At 36.1% G+C, this 14,749-nt stretch overlaps 1 protein-coding gene across 3 annotated transcripts in view; it reads left to right on the top strand.

Moving 5' to 3' along the window:
* The window catches only part of SH3D19 (SH3 domain containing 19), a 204,615-nt gene that overhangs the window by 112,623 nt on the left and 77,243 nt on the right, over window positions 1-14,749 (top strand). For all 3 annotated transcript variants that reach the window (XM_031941646.1, XM_031941645.1, XM_023505943.2), the window contains one exon: window positions 14,625-14,665. In XM_031941646.1, the coding sequence (XP_031797506.1) occupies window positions 14,625-14,665 (41 nt within the window). The remainder of the gene's footprint in view (window positions 1-14,624; window positions 14,666-14,749) is intronic.

Below are 14,749 nucleotides of genomic sequence, written 5' to 3'. Positions count from 1 at the left end.
ACAGGAAAAGTTTTTGGACAATGATTGTAACAATCTAAATTGAAAGAAGAATGCAAAACGAAACACTATAATTATTCATTCATTATTGACTCCCTGTTGCTTTTGTCATAACAACTGTTCTCTTCCAACCCCAACCCCACCCTCACTCTGAGAAGACATTTGTATATCAAAGAGTATGAGCTCCAATGGAATCACACTAAAGTATTGAAGCCAGATGTTGTGCCTAACAGAGTTACATCCAACCAAGAGTACAAGAATACATGCTTTCCCCCTACCAGATGTATGTATCTTGCCAATTGAAAACTAAGAATTTCCTCCTTTATACCTCAAGACCTTTCTACATCCTCTCCTCTTTCCCTCCAAACTCAGAGGAAGAGGTCTCTTGGCTAAGACTAACTTTGATCACACTTCTTTCTTCCTTTGGGGGTCTTTGTTCCATCATTCAGTCATCCTTACTTCTCTTCTGACATTGCCTTTCTCTTGTTCTGGTCTTTCTTATCTTTAAAATAAGACTAAATAGTTTCCTTGATCCTACTAGCCCCTTAAAACTTTGTTTTATTTTCTTTCCCATTGCCAGAAACCTTCTAGATGGGGTGGGGATGTGAGTTTTGGCTCCTATGCAAACTAGAAGTTTTAAAAGTATTTAATAAACACCTGCTTTGTTACAAGCACTGCACTAGTTCCTGGTGATGTAGAGACAAAAACAAAAATAGAATAGTGTCTTCTCTCAAGGAGCTTATATCCTCCGGGGAAGAAATAATATATATACAGATAAGTCAATTTGAAACATATAACAATATTTTAAAATAGGGAGGAAAGCACTAACAATTGAGGAGATCAGAGAAAAACATTAACAAATAATGGGTTTAGGGGGGGCCTTACACTTGAACTAAGCCACAAAGAGAACTAGAGGCAGAGGTATTAAAATATTAAGATAATTCTTAATCCTCTATGTTTATATGGACTCCTTTGGCAGTTTGGTAAAGGCTATCAATCCCTCTCGGAGTAATGTTTTTAAATAATTGAGAAAAATATTAAATTTCAGTTTTAAGTTAATTCCCATTCAAGTTCACAGATCTGTCTTGAAATCTAACCACAGATTCCTTACTCTAGTTTTAATATCCCTGATTTATACTGGCTATCTTTCAGGGTATTGTTTCAAATCAGATGGGACATAAAGGGCATCATAATCATAGAGCCTTGTATAGATATAAACTAACAATGTTAATGATAATTGCTAAAGTCAGTGACCTTTTTTAGACTTTAGTTCTCCTTGACCTCTGTGTTCTATTTGGCAGTAATGAGAAATCCATCTTCCCTAATACTCTATCCTCTTTTGGCTACTATAATACTTTTTTTCCGTTAAAGTAATTTTCCTACCATTTTTTGTTTGTTTATTTGCAAGGTTATCCGGGTTAAATTATTTCCTACCAATTTTGACTCCTCTTCCTCTGTCATCTTCATCTTGTCTGACCCTTTCTCCTTCTGCTCTTTAAACACAGGCACTAAGACTCTGTCCTTGGCTTTATTTGTTCTCTTGATTTCTCCCCATCCTCCTCTCCCTCCCCAGCCTGTTTTGGAGGCAACCAGGGTTAAATAATTTGTTCAAGGTCATTTGAGGCTGGAATTAAACTTGGGTCCTCCTTACTTGAGTCAATGCTCCATCTGCTATGGAGCCAGCAACCTGCCTCTTGATCTCTTTTTTAATGGCTTCATTAATTCTCATAATTTTAACCATCAATTCTAGGTAATGGTATTCAAGTTTTTGTCTTCATCTCCCAGTTCTGTCCCCCATACTTGGGATGCTCTTCCTCCTCCTCTCTGCTTCCTGGGTTCTGTGACTGCCTTCTAGTTCTAGTCCAAATCCCAATTTCTTCAAGATTTTTCTTTTCTGATTCCCCCCTCAATGCTAATACCTTCCCTCTGAGATTTTCTCCAGTTTACCCTTATATATTTGTGTGTGTGTGTGTATTTATGTATTATATAATATATATAGTGTGTATGTATGTGTTTATATATATATATATATAAATATAAATATATATATATATTTGCATATTGTCTCCCCCTTTAGAATTTATGAACTCTTATTTTCCCAAATACATGCAAAGATAGTTTTCAACATTCACCTTTGCAAAATCTTTTGTTCCAAATTTTTCTCCCTTACTCCCTCTCTTTCTATAGACAGCAAGCAATCTGATATAGGTTAAACATGTGCAAAAACACAAAGAAGAAAACCACAAGCAGGACAGCTTGGTGGCACAGTGGATAGAGCACCAGCCCCAAAGTCAGGAGGACCTGAATTCAAATTTGGCCTCAGACATTTAACACTTCCCAGCTGTGTGACCCTGGACAAGTCACTTAACCCCAATTGCCTTAGCAAAAAACAAAAACAAAAACAAAAAAAACCCATCTCCCATTCTTCCAAAGACAAGCAGCAGCAAAAACAACAACAAAAGGTGAAAACACTATGCTTTGATATACATTCAATCTCCATAATTCTCTCTCTGGATGCAGAAGACTCTTTCCATCACAAGTCTATTGGAATTGTCTTGAATCACTTCATTGTTGAAAAGTGCCAAGTCCACCACAGTTGATCATCACATAATCTTGCTGTTGCTGTATATTGTTCTCTTGGTTCTGTTCCCTTCACTTAGCATTAGTTTATTTAAGTCTTTCTAGGTTTTTCCAAAATCAACTGAGGCTTTATTTCTGATTAGTACCTTACATAATGGAATGCTCAATGTGTTTTTAATTCTTAAAATAGGAAAGAGGAGGAACCTCTTTTGTATACTAACAGGCTGCACATAGTAAGAAATTGTTTCTTGTATCTTTCCCATTTTTTCCCCTGAGTCTCTTTTTTCCTTAACAAAGACCTCTTTTCTTTCATTTGTTGTTTCTAGATGCTCCAAAGCTCTCTTTTTCCCAGAGTTTGAAGAGTGACTTAAGACAGCATCTGCTTTCCATTCTTATTAATCACATGAACCTGAGTGGAATCCTCCATGGATTTTCCATGGGACTTCCCATATTCTCGGTTCTTTTGCCAAGCCCTCCTTGCTTCTTACTGAAGCCAAAGTCAGAGCTGATGCTAGATGGGGAGGACAAGATGTTGCTTGGCTCTCATAGGGGAAAAAATGATAACTTGGCCGTTTCATCCAAAGGGATATAATTTTCCTTTTTGAAGAGAAAAGAAAAAATTCTTTGCTTAAGGTTTAAAAACTGCCAGGACAGGTTTTGGGGTAGGGTGTGCCTTTTTATTCCTTTTCATAGGATTTCTGTTTACATTTTGTAAAAATCAGTGTTAAACTAGGGTGTAACTGAGTGAGTCAGCCCTTCCTTGTAAGAATCATTTTTTCAAAGGCTTACATCCAGAAAAAAACAAAAAAAAAAACAAAAACAAAAAAAAACACCATGGAGTCTAAATGTAGATCTAAGCATATTATTTTCTGGTTTTGTTTTTGTTTTGTTTTTTCTTTCTCATTCTTCTTTCACAACATGACTAATGTGAAAATATGTTTAACAAGATTGTACATGTATAACCCCTATCAGATTGCTTATTATCATGAGCGATGGGGAAGGGAGGGAGAGAGGGAGAAGAATTTGTAATTCAGAATCTTATAAAAATGAGTGTTGAAACTCTTGTAATTGGGGAAAATCATTTTCTTATGAGAAGGAAATTCAGAATTATTTTATGAAGTGAACTTATTTAGAAGACTTCCAAATTAAATTTTACTAACACTATAATGATTTCTTCTTTAAAGTTTTATTGATGTCTTTAATTTTTTACATAACGCCCCCCCCATGACTCTTTCCTTTACACACACACACACACACTCACTCACTCACTTTTGATTTGTAAGACACATAAATTTTTGTGGTTCATTTTTAAGAAAAGGAGAAAAACATACCTTGTAATATATGGATTTGGAAGTGAGAGTTTGGCTGAGAGAGAGGAAGAGTTGGTTTTTTGTTTTTTTTTTTTTTTAAAACAAATATAGTCATTACCTGGCTAAAAAAGAGAAGAAGCTGAACAATAAGATTCTAAATGCTGTGAGCAGGCAATTATATGCATATCAACTTTTTGGACTGAAATTTTCATTTAAGTTTAATAAATTTTTGATGGAAAATTCATAGGATTTTAGAATCATAGATGTCACAACAAACAACAAAAGTGAACAACTTTCAGTTGTGTCTGACTCTTTGTGAACCCATTTGGGATTTTCTTGGCAAAGATTTTAGAGTGTTTGCTATTTTCTTCACCAGGTCATTTTACAGATGAGGAAACTGAGGCAAACAGGGTAAGTGACTTACCATGGGTGCCACAGCTGGTAAATGTCTGAGGCTGAATTTGAATTCAGATCTTTCTGAATCCAGGCCCAGCACTTTGTCCACTATACGGCCTACCTGCCCCTAGATGACAGTCCAACCTTTATCTGAATAGGAATCCCTTCTACAGATCCCCCCAAAATGATCTTCTAGCCTTTGAAGACATCCAGGGTTCAAGAACTCATTCCCTATTGAGGTATTGACAGGTCTTATTAAGCATTTTTCCTTATATCAGACCTAATTTGTTCCATTGTAACTATAGTTTCAGTGCTCTTAGTATAGGCTTCTAGCAACAAATAGAAAAAACTATTCATCACAGCCCTTCAAATGCCTGAAGAAAACTGTCATAGCTTCATTTCTTCAGGCTAAATCCAGCACCAGTTCCTTCAGTTAATCATCATATTTTATGATTTTTGAGGTCTGTCACTATCCCGGCTATAATTAATTCTTAAACACAAAGTCTAAACCCACAAGGTTTGTTGTACACTGGCTAGAGGAAGATCAAAGGATCATAATGCATGATGATGTGAAATGTCTGAAAAGGGTAGGCTGGATCCATTTTAAAGACGTTTGTCAAGTTAGGATTTCTATATGAATCATAGCCCTTTTTTATCATTAATTTCTTTGTGTAGGGGAATTGGTGGGAAATTATCATTTCCCTACCAAAGCTCTCCATGCCTTTTCATCCTATGTAATAACCCTTGTTTAAATTAGAGAAGAATTAACTCCAGCCATTTGCTCCACAAAGTATTTATGAGCATAGATGTTCACGTGGTATTGTAAGGAGGGATATTCTGTAAAAAGAGATTAAAAAAGAGCTTTGAAAGAGTTCCTTCCCTGGATCAGCATAATTAATATAATTAGTGTGTTAATTAGCATAATTGGAAGGCAATGCATACATTCAAAAGATTGGAAATAATACATTACCATTATCAATGGACTGTTGTGATTAATCCTACTTTTCAAATCCTTGCATTATAGAGGTGATCCTAGTATTGTTATTGTTCTTATTGTTGTGTGTCCTTCATTCTTGAAGAGGACCATGACATGCAAGGAGGGTTTGCCGTGACATGCAAGTGAACTAGATTTTAAGTGAGGGAGGGCTGGGCAAGGTCACCTGCCTTACTTTCCCCTCCAGAGCCATCTGAGTCCAGTGAGCAGATATAGGGCAGGACAACTGGAGATGGGTCTGGATGCAGTGGGAGACCTTGGCCCTTTTTGAGCTAAGTTACTTAGCAAGCCTCAGTTTGACTGGGGTCCCACCCACTCAGTAATGAAGGTTAGGTAGCAATTGAGGCCAGGAATGGCCTCTTTCACTTATATCCCCAAAAAAAACAAAACCAAAAAAACTAAGAACAAAAAATAACTAAATAAATAAATCTGGGAGGAGATGATCCTCAGGGTATCTGGCCCAAACAGAAATGATTACTATTGACATTCACTCTTTGAATTTATCAGGACCAATTGGGGCTGCCCCAGTGGGGACTCAGCTGGAACTGATCAAGTAAGAAACTTACTTCCTCCCTCCCTTCCTCCCTCCCTCCCTTCTTCCCTTCCTCCTTCCTTCTCTCCCTTCTTCCTTTCCTTCCTTTCTTCCCTCCCTCCCTCCTTTCCTTCCTCCCTTCCTCCTTTCCTCTCTTCCTCCCTTCCTCTCTTCCTCCCTCCCTCCCTCCCTTCCTCCCTTCCTCCCTTCCCCCCTTCCTTCCTTCCTTTCTTCTTTCCTTCCTTTCTTCCTTTCTCCTTCCCTCCCTCCCTTCCTTTGTCTTTACCTTTCTTCCTTTTTTCCTCTCTCATCTCCTTTCCTCCTTCCCTTACCTATAGATGCTCTTAAAAACTTTTTTTTTGTATTGCTGAAGCTTCCCAAGATTTCTTAGGGTTTATTGGCTAAATTTCTTTCTTAAGGACTTCTTAATTAAACCAAAATCACTCTGACTCTCATTGATTGGCCAAAGATAGGTCCCGGGCTGAACCCCACTTGGTCTTTATTTGGGTTCTAAATGACTCAAAGTGAATGTAAATAGCAATCCTGGCATTAATAAGATTTTATTTTAATGTTAGAAGAACTGATTAGATTTTGCATGTATGCTCAAGCACAGACTTGGACACCATCTGTATGTCTATTATCCAAGGATAAGTAAGCCCAAGTAAGTTCAAGAGATCTCATCATTAGAAGCTTGGCCATCAAGTGATGAATATTTTTTGGCTATAGTAACTTATGAAAATTTTCTACTAAGAAAGGAAACGGTCACATCTATGATAAGTGAGAAAGTGCCCACACTGGTGCAATCACAAATCTTTTGAAGTAATAAAATAATCGATGTTGAAAGCATTGTTGTGGAATAGTAATATGTAAATATATTATTAATTATAATAGTTATATGTAACAAATAATGTAAACTTCCTGGTAAAATGAAGGATCTGGGTACGTTTTGTTAATTTCTTACCACTTCTTTTGCTTCTTTTTCCTATTCATCAAGTGAAACCTGGAAATATAAGTAATTGTCACTTTCTTTTTTTTTTTTCTTTTTTTTATTTAATAGCCTTTTATTTACAGGATATATGCATGGGTAACTTTACAGCATTAACAATTGCCAAACCTCTTGTTCCAATTTTTCACCTCTTACCCCCTCATCCCCTCCCCTAGATGGCAGGATGACCAGTAGATGTTAAATATATTAAAATATAAATTAGATACACAATAAGTATACATGACCAAAACGTTATTTTGCTGTACAAAAAGAATCAGACTCTGAAATATTGTACAATTAGCTTGTGAAGGAAATCAAAAATGCAGGTGGGCATAAATATAGGGATTGGGAATTCAATGTAATGGTTTTTAGTCATCTCCCAGAGTTCTTTTTCTGGGTGTAGCTGGTTCAGTTCATTACTACTCCACTGGAAATGATTTGGTTGATCTCGTTGCTGAGGATGGCCAGGTCCATCAGAACTGGTCATCATATAGTATTGTTGTTGAAGTATATAATGATCTCCTGGTCCTGCTCATTTCACTCAGCATCAGTTCATGTAAGTCTCTCCAGGTCTTTCTGAAATCATCCTGTTGGTCATTTCTTACAGAACAGTAATATTCCATAATATTCATATACCACAATTTATTCAGCCATTCTCCAACTGATGGAATTGTCACTTTCTTGAAGGATGGCCATGAATTCTCCTTACAAGCACCCAAGCCAATGTCTTCAGAAATAAAAATGCGTTTTATCTACAAAATAAAGGACATAAAAATGACTCACATCTGAATCCATAGGCAGTTAACAAACATTCCTTTCACAGGGACACATTTAGTGATAATATTGATATATAGTTAAATATATATAGTACTACCCTTGTCATAGGAAAGAGTTAAGTAGTGCTATCCTCTGGTTAATCTCTACATACAGTGCTCTTAACTCACAATACATAGCTGGAGAGGGCTTCTCCTACAAGGGCACAGAACTTATCATTAATTAGAAAGTCACGCAGCCCCCTTCTTGAAGTCCTCTACCTCCAGGTTTACAATGCTACACTGTGTGCTTTTCCTGTTCCTCATAGAGGAAGGAATTTGTCATAGGTAGAGTCAATAAATCATCTTCCAGTATCCCTACTTTCCTCAAAGAGATCTACAGTCCATATGACTTAAAGTTCTTTCTTGCATGGGATTCTAGAGAAGGTATGTGCTAGCCTACTGAGCTTCCGTGCTGAGCCCTCTGCTTCTTAGTTGGCATCTCTCTTGACTGCTACTACATGACTATCCTTTCATCAGTGTTCCATCTCTCTATTTTCATTTCAACTGGAGTCTTCCTGCTCCAGCTCTGGCAAAATGTTATTCAATAGCTTGTTCTTGCTTCTTTTTATGATATAATGTTTTACTGAAGTCTAGCACTTAATATGGGTGATAAGAATTTTTGTTTCATAGACTTATAAGATAAAAAGCAAGGATATTTGCTTTATTCCAACACATTTTATTACTTTCTGTCACCTATTTCAGGAAATAAGACAGAATTAGCCCCAAGATGTGGTTAATAACAATAAATTTAATGATATTTCTTAGAAGGTAATAAATCTAGGGTTTGGGTTTTATGTGAAATAACTCTGTATGAGAATAATCAATGCCATCAAGAAGAAAGTCAGTCCCAACTTAGGAATATTTGTTTTATGAACTTTTCTTGAGGAAAACTGGCCATCCAACTGTATAGACTCAACTTCCCAACTGATTCATCCACACAAATGCCCTTTCACTCCCTGTAGTCACTATGCTTCTACACCCTGTTGTTGGGTGCTGTAGTTTTATTACATATCAGCTACATTTTGGGTTCGTTAGATTTCTGTGGGCTAGTTTTGCAGCTTACCCGTCATTAATAATATTTACTCCAAATAAATGTTTAGCTCAGGTAGTTAACATAAACATTAAAAAATAGGCTAAGTATACTAATAAAAACCATTTAAGCAATGACATCCCCCAAACTCATAACAACTTTACTCCATAATGTGTAGGAGAAAAAAATCCACACACAACAGATCTTAGTTCCCAAACATCTAAATTTGAAATGAAATTTTGAAACACAAACTCTTAATAGATTGACTTCCCTCTATTTAGGCTCCTCCCACTGCCTATAGGTACCAGAAATGACAGCATGGGAGGGAGGGGGGATTATATCTGAGATAAAAATTAAAAAGCATTTCAGCATATTGGAAAAGATGTAATGCTTTTTCACTTAAAATGAAATTTTAAAAAATCTTTATTGTTTGATCAAAATACTCTTTTACACCAGTTTAGTTTCTGTTTAGTTGCTCTTAGAATTATATGTCCTTATTGTTCTTAGAAAGTAAACTTCATTAAAGGCAGAAAGTTCAACTTCTCAGGTGATTCTGCATACAATTGCCAGTATATACAGCTTGACAACACAATAAATGTACAAGGATAAGGTTGCACATTGTGCCCATTGTGTGTTGTGGACAAAAGTGGCCCGAATTGGTAATGAAAATAAATGGACTTTATTTACTAGTTTGCTAAAGAAATCCTGTTTTTATTTGAAAGGGACAAAGTGGGGATGTTTGTTCCCTTTCCTTTTATTCCATGATACTTTGAAAATTGTATAAATATTGAAAAAAGCTAGTTTTGTTCATATCAACAAAGCATGACCCACTCCCAATCCTAACTAGATAAGTTTGCCTTGTTTGGGATAGATTCAAGGTTACTCATTTTTGTTTACTAAAAATAAGTCACACCCAGCAACTTTCTAGTCCTTATTATTCTTATTTTCAAAGCAGCTGGCAGAAAATGTAGCCATAAAGCTTTTGATAAAGCTATCACTACTGGCCTTGAGGTTTTGGTCTGGTTGAAGGAGATCCTTGCTGTCCCCCTCTGCAGAGGATCACTTAGGAAGGCCCTTTTGCCCCAAAATATCCCTGCTGAAATTGTAACCATGAACAGTTCATTGCTTTTACTCTTTTAATTCTGGGAAGGTAAAGTGAACAGAACCAGGAGAATACTGTACACAGTAACAATATTGTTTGATGAAGAACGGTGGGTAACTTAGCTATTCTCAGCAATACTGTGATCCAAGAAAATCCCAAAGAACTAATGATGAAGCAACAATCTGCCTCCAGAGAAAGATTTGATATTGATTGAATGCAGACAGAAGCAGGCTATTTTTCACTTTGTTTCTCTCATTCTTTCCTTCCCCCTTTTTGAGTCTTCTTGTACAAAGTTGCTAATATGGAAATGTTTACATAATTGCACATTGTGTGTGTGTGTGTGTATATATATATATATATATAATATATTTATTTATTTATTTATGCATTGTATATGTATGTATGTATATAAAGAGATTATAATCTATATCTGATTGTTTGCTGTTTAAGGGAGGGAAGAAGAGAGAGAGAGAATTTAGAATTCATGACTTTGCATAAAATTTTTAGAAAATATTGGGGGGGGGTTAAACTTTGTATAATTTGATATAAACGCTTAATTGGTTTAGATACTTTTATAGTCAGCAGAGATAAAGCCTGGAGAAAAGCTGTAGGCTCCTTTTAAGACTCCCAGGGCAGAGAAAAGAAGCCTAGCTCTTCACTGTACCCAATTGGGAACAGTAAAACTGGGGACTAGAAGGAGATTAATTATTAACTGGAACCCTGAAGGCAACACTTGTGAGCCAAGCTGTGGGCATTCTAGGGGCCAAAAGGGTGACCTCATGTGAGGCTGCAGAACCACTGAAACCAGCTCTGATAATTGGTAGAGACATCCAGCAGAAATAACCTCTGATCCCAATTTAGGACTGCAATCTCAGAAACTAACACACTTTGGGAAATGGAACCCCATCATTTATTCAATAGATATTTTTCATTTTGATCCTTGTTTCCTCCTCATGAAAAACAGTACATTGAACTTGCCTAACAAATATTTGTTAACCTGAACTGGATTAAGTTGGACTGGGTCACTTTACCCAGTAGGTAAACCTGAAAAGAATCCACAAATATCTAGGTATTCTCATCTATTGCTTCTGAGGGTAGTTTCTTTATCCAACAAGGATCTCAAGTGAAGAGATTTTTCTTTCTTTTGCAATATGAACATGCAGGAAATTATTGTTGTCTATTGAGGTATGCTTGGTTATTTATCTCTTTTGTGTATTTAAGAAAAAAAGTTTTGTGCCTTTTTTTCCCTCAAAAAGTATCAGTCACTGCATACAAAGGGTTCTCCAAGGAATCTTTTTTTTTTTAAACAATACGATTGAAAACAGTTATGACTTTGGATTAAGGTTTTTGCTTCCGATATCTGAGACTTCCTGCTGCCTAAATCTCCTACAGATTTAGAATGTTTAGTTGGAGAAATTACCCAGCCTTAAAATGAATGTTGTTGGATGATGTATTCCCGAGTTTTTCACCTAAGAAGCAGCAGGCAGGATTTGTGCAGATTAACCAAAACATAAGCCAATAAAAATTCAGTCTTCTGAAGATGCTGATGAACTGGCAGATAATGAGTTCTGTTTGTCATTATGCATGTCAACAAATTTTCAGGATTGTATCTTTTGCTATTAAAAAAAAATAATTGCTGAAAACTATCCATACATTGAGCTGATTTGGGAAAAAACAAGATTAAAAAACTACATAAACTAGGAATTTTTTAAAAACTTCCAAGCAAGTTAGATCAGGCTCAGGAAGAAGGGGGAAAGAAGAATGATGTTTTTAAACATAAATTTGAGAAAGTAATGCTTGGAATTCTTTAGCTATAGGATCATAGGTTTAGAGTGGGAAGGGACCTCAGTCTATCTCATCCAACTCCCTTATTTTACAAATTAAATTAAATTTAAAATAAAATAAATTTTTTAATGAGGAAACTGAGGCCTAGAATAATTAAGTGACTTGTTTAAATTAGTCACACAAATCATAAGTATCATTAAAAGTAGGATATGAAGCCTGATTCACTGAACTTCTAATGAGGTCTTTTCCATTATATCATATTCAGATCAACTCTTGAGTTGATTTATATTTTGAGGATAGACATCTGAATGCCAAATATAAAATCATTAGAGTGGTAATAAAGAGCCCTTAAAAATGTATTATCTGTGCCTGATTTTTCATATTTTCCTGACTCACTGAGAGCAGCCACTATTCATTCATAAGCATATTAAACCCCTACTGTATATATGTGTTGGATGCTGAGGATACAAAGGCACAAGAGACTTATTGGCAATGTAGACAGTTTTAAGGCCAAATTTAGCAAGACCGAAGATGTCTTTCTACCGTGCTTTCTAATTTCCACAGAGCTTTTTGGACTCCAAATTCAGTCTTTTACATTTCCTTTCTGTTTTAAGACAGGTCAAGGAGCATGGCTAAAGGCATCTTAAAATGAGAGAATTTTGAAATTGCAAAGCCTTTTAGTAGTCATCTAGTTCTCTCTAATTGAAATCTCCATCTTCATAATTTCCACCTAATTGTCCTAATTGTGCCCTCATAGGCCATCCAGCATAAATTTACTCCCTCTGCTATGTGAAAACCCTTAAAATATTTAAGGACTATGGTCACGTACCCCTTCTCTAGCTTTCTAGGCTTGCAGTTCCTTTTTGCTTTTCATATTACATGATTTCTAATTCTTCACATCCTAGTTGCCAATGGAGATGTTAAAGTTTGTTGATGCCCTTCATAAGCTATGGTGTCCAATATAATTTGGGGCAATTGAAATGAATCAAATAGAAGCATACAATCTATGCATTAGGCATATTCCACTTCATATCTCATTGGCGTTCCATTAACCACAAATTTATGGTTTCAGAGGCAACAGGATTTGTCTCTATAAGGAGAACAGCTGTGAATTTTGACAAAAGCTATGTTACAGTAGTCCATAATGTCATGTAAATAGATCAGTGAATGAAAACTAGGGAAGAAAGAAGTATCTTCGTTTGATGCAATGGCAAGCGCGCTCTCTCTCTCTCTCTCTCTCTCTCTCTCTCCATTTATTTTTCTCTCTGACTCTCTCTCTCTCTCTCTCTCTCTCTCTCTCTATTTCTCTCTCTGACACACACACTGTCTCTCTCTTTCTCTCTCCTCTCTCTCTATTTCTCTCTCTGACTCTATCTGTCTCTCTCTCTCTCTCTCTCTCTCTCTCTCTCTCTCTCTCTGTAGCTAAGAGACATAAGTAAATATCCCACCTCTGACAACTATTACCTTTGTGACAATGGGCAAGTCATTTATCTGCCTGTACCTCAGTTAATTTGTCTATAAGATGAAAGGATTGGATCAGGTGGCCTTTGAGGTCAATTCCAGCTCTAGATTTCTAATCTTTTAAAGAATAAAAACTCTAGGAGCAAAAAAAGTGATAAGCCAATTAGGAATTGATGTAACTGAAGGATACTTTTCCCTGGTACTAGAAGATGTTATAATCAAACCTCTCCAGACTATAGTACCAAAAGGTTTAGTCAGCCCCTTGGTTTTATCCTGATGGTGGCCTAAAGATTTTAATTTTTATTCTTTAGGGTTTTTAGTTTCCCATCGCACCTGTTTGTCTGCGAATTCATTGTTGCTGAAATACCTTGGGCTCTCTGGCTTCTCTGAAAAATGAATTAATCTGTGATCTATTAGATGTGGATTACAATCTTGTGAAGCAGATTACAGCCTATTCTGTGTGTCTCTTGTCACCTGAATTTCCATAAGCTTGTCACAGCGCTCCATCCAATCAGTTCTAGAGCCTCACTCATTTTTTTGGTGACATCACGAGAATATTAATGAACAAATAGGCTCCATTGGTTGGCCATTATTTATTTTATGATACATCTACCATCTTTTTTGATCATATGACAAATTCGTTGACTATTTGTTAAAATTATTAAGAGTACTGAAACAAAAATGAAATGGTACCCAACTTTCAGAAGCTTATTTTCTTTAAGAGGAGAGGACATAAACACACATAAATATACACAGAATAAGTATATACAACATAAATACAGGATTATTTTGGAGGAAAACACTAGTAGATGAGGGGACCAGGCAAGACCTCATGTAGGAGATAGTGTTTGAGCTGAGCTTTGAAGGATACTATCCTAGAGACAGAGGTAATGAGGGGAGAGTACATTCTAGGCATAGAATAATGGTTTTTGCCAGTTATAAAGGCAGCAGATACGATTTCATGGTGAGAATCAGTAAACCAATATGCTGAGACTAAAGAAAGCATGAAGGAAAGCAATATATAATACTGGCTAGAAAGAGGGGCTAATGTCAACTTGTGGGACTTGTAAGACAAACCTAAAGAATTTGTATTTGAGCCTGGAAGCAATAGGAAGACTTTGGGTTTTATGGAATGGAAGAATGGTGTGGTCAGACCTTGCCTTAGAAATGTTACTTTGGCAGTTAAATGAAGGAAGAATTGGAAATGATTTTGAGGGCATCTTTTGTTCTAAGTTATTTCTGTGGTTTCTTATTTGTTATGTAATGCAGCCTTCTTATATCCACCATGTTCCTTTCCAGTGCCTCCTTTGTGATATTCCCTTCTAATCCTTTATAGAAAGTGGTTTCCTATGATCTGGGACCATCTACTAACACTAGTAGAATATAAGTATTAAAAAGATGAGTGATTGGTTGTTACCTGAGATAGATATGAATTGCTGCTATCATTATTAGATAAATGTAAATTATCATTATTATGACTGCTATCATCATCATTATCATTATCCGCAGCTAACTTATCCAATGTGTCCGTGGTAATGTTGAATACTGCCGATGGATTTGATAGAATAAAATGAATTGGTTTTTGTCAAAAGATTTTCTAATATGCTTACCCAATATTTCCTTTTTTTTTTTTCCAGTCAAGGACCCTTGTCATCCATTCGAGCTGTAATCAAGAGAAGTAAGTTTGTTTTATTTTCCCCTCTGTTTTGTATTGTTCTAATTTCAAATGACAACTTAGATTTTCAACAAGCATTTCTGTTTT

Source organism: Sarcophilus harrisii, chromosome 6, assembly GCF_902635505.1.
Source record: "Sarcophilus harrisii chromosome 6, mSarHar1.11, whole genome shotgun sequence".
NCBI lineage: Eukaryota > Metazoa > Chordata > Mammalia > Dasyuromorphia > Dasyuridae > Sarcophilus > Sarcophilus harrisii.
Note: the sequence above shows the minus strand (reverse complement) of the source record. Positions and strands in the feature narration are given on the sequence as shown.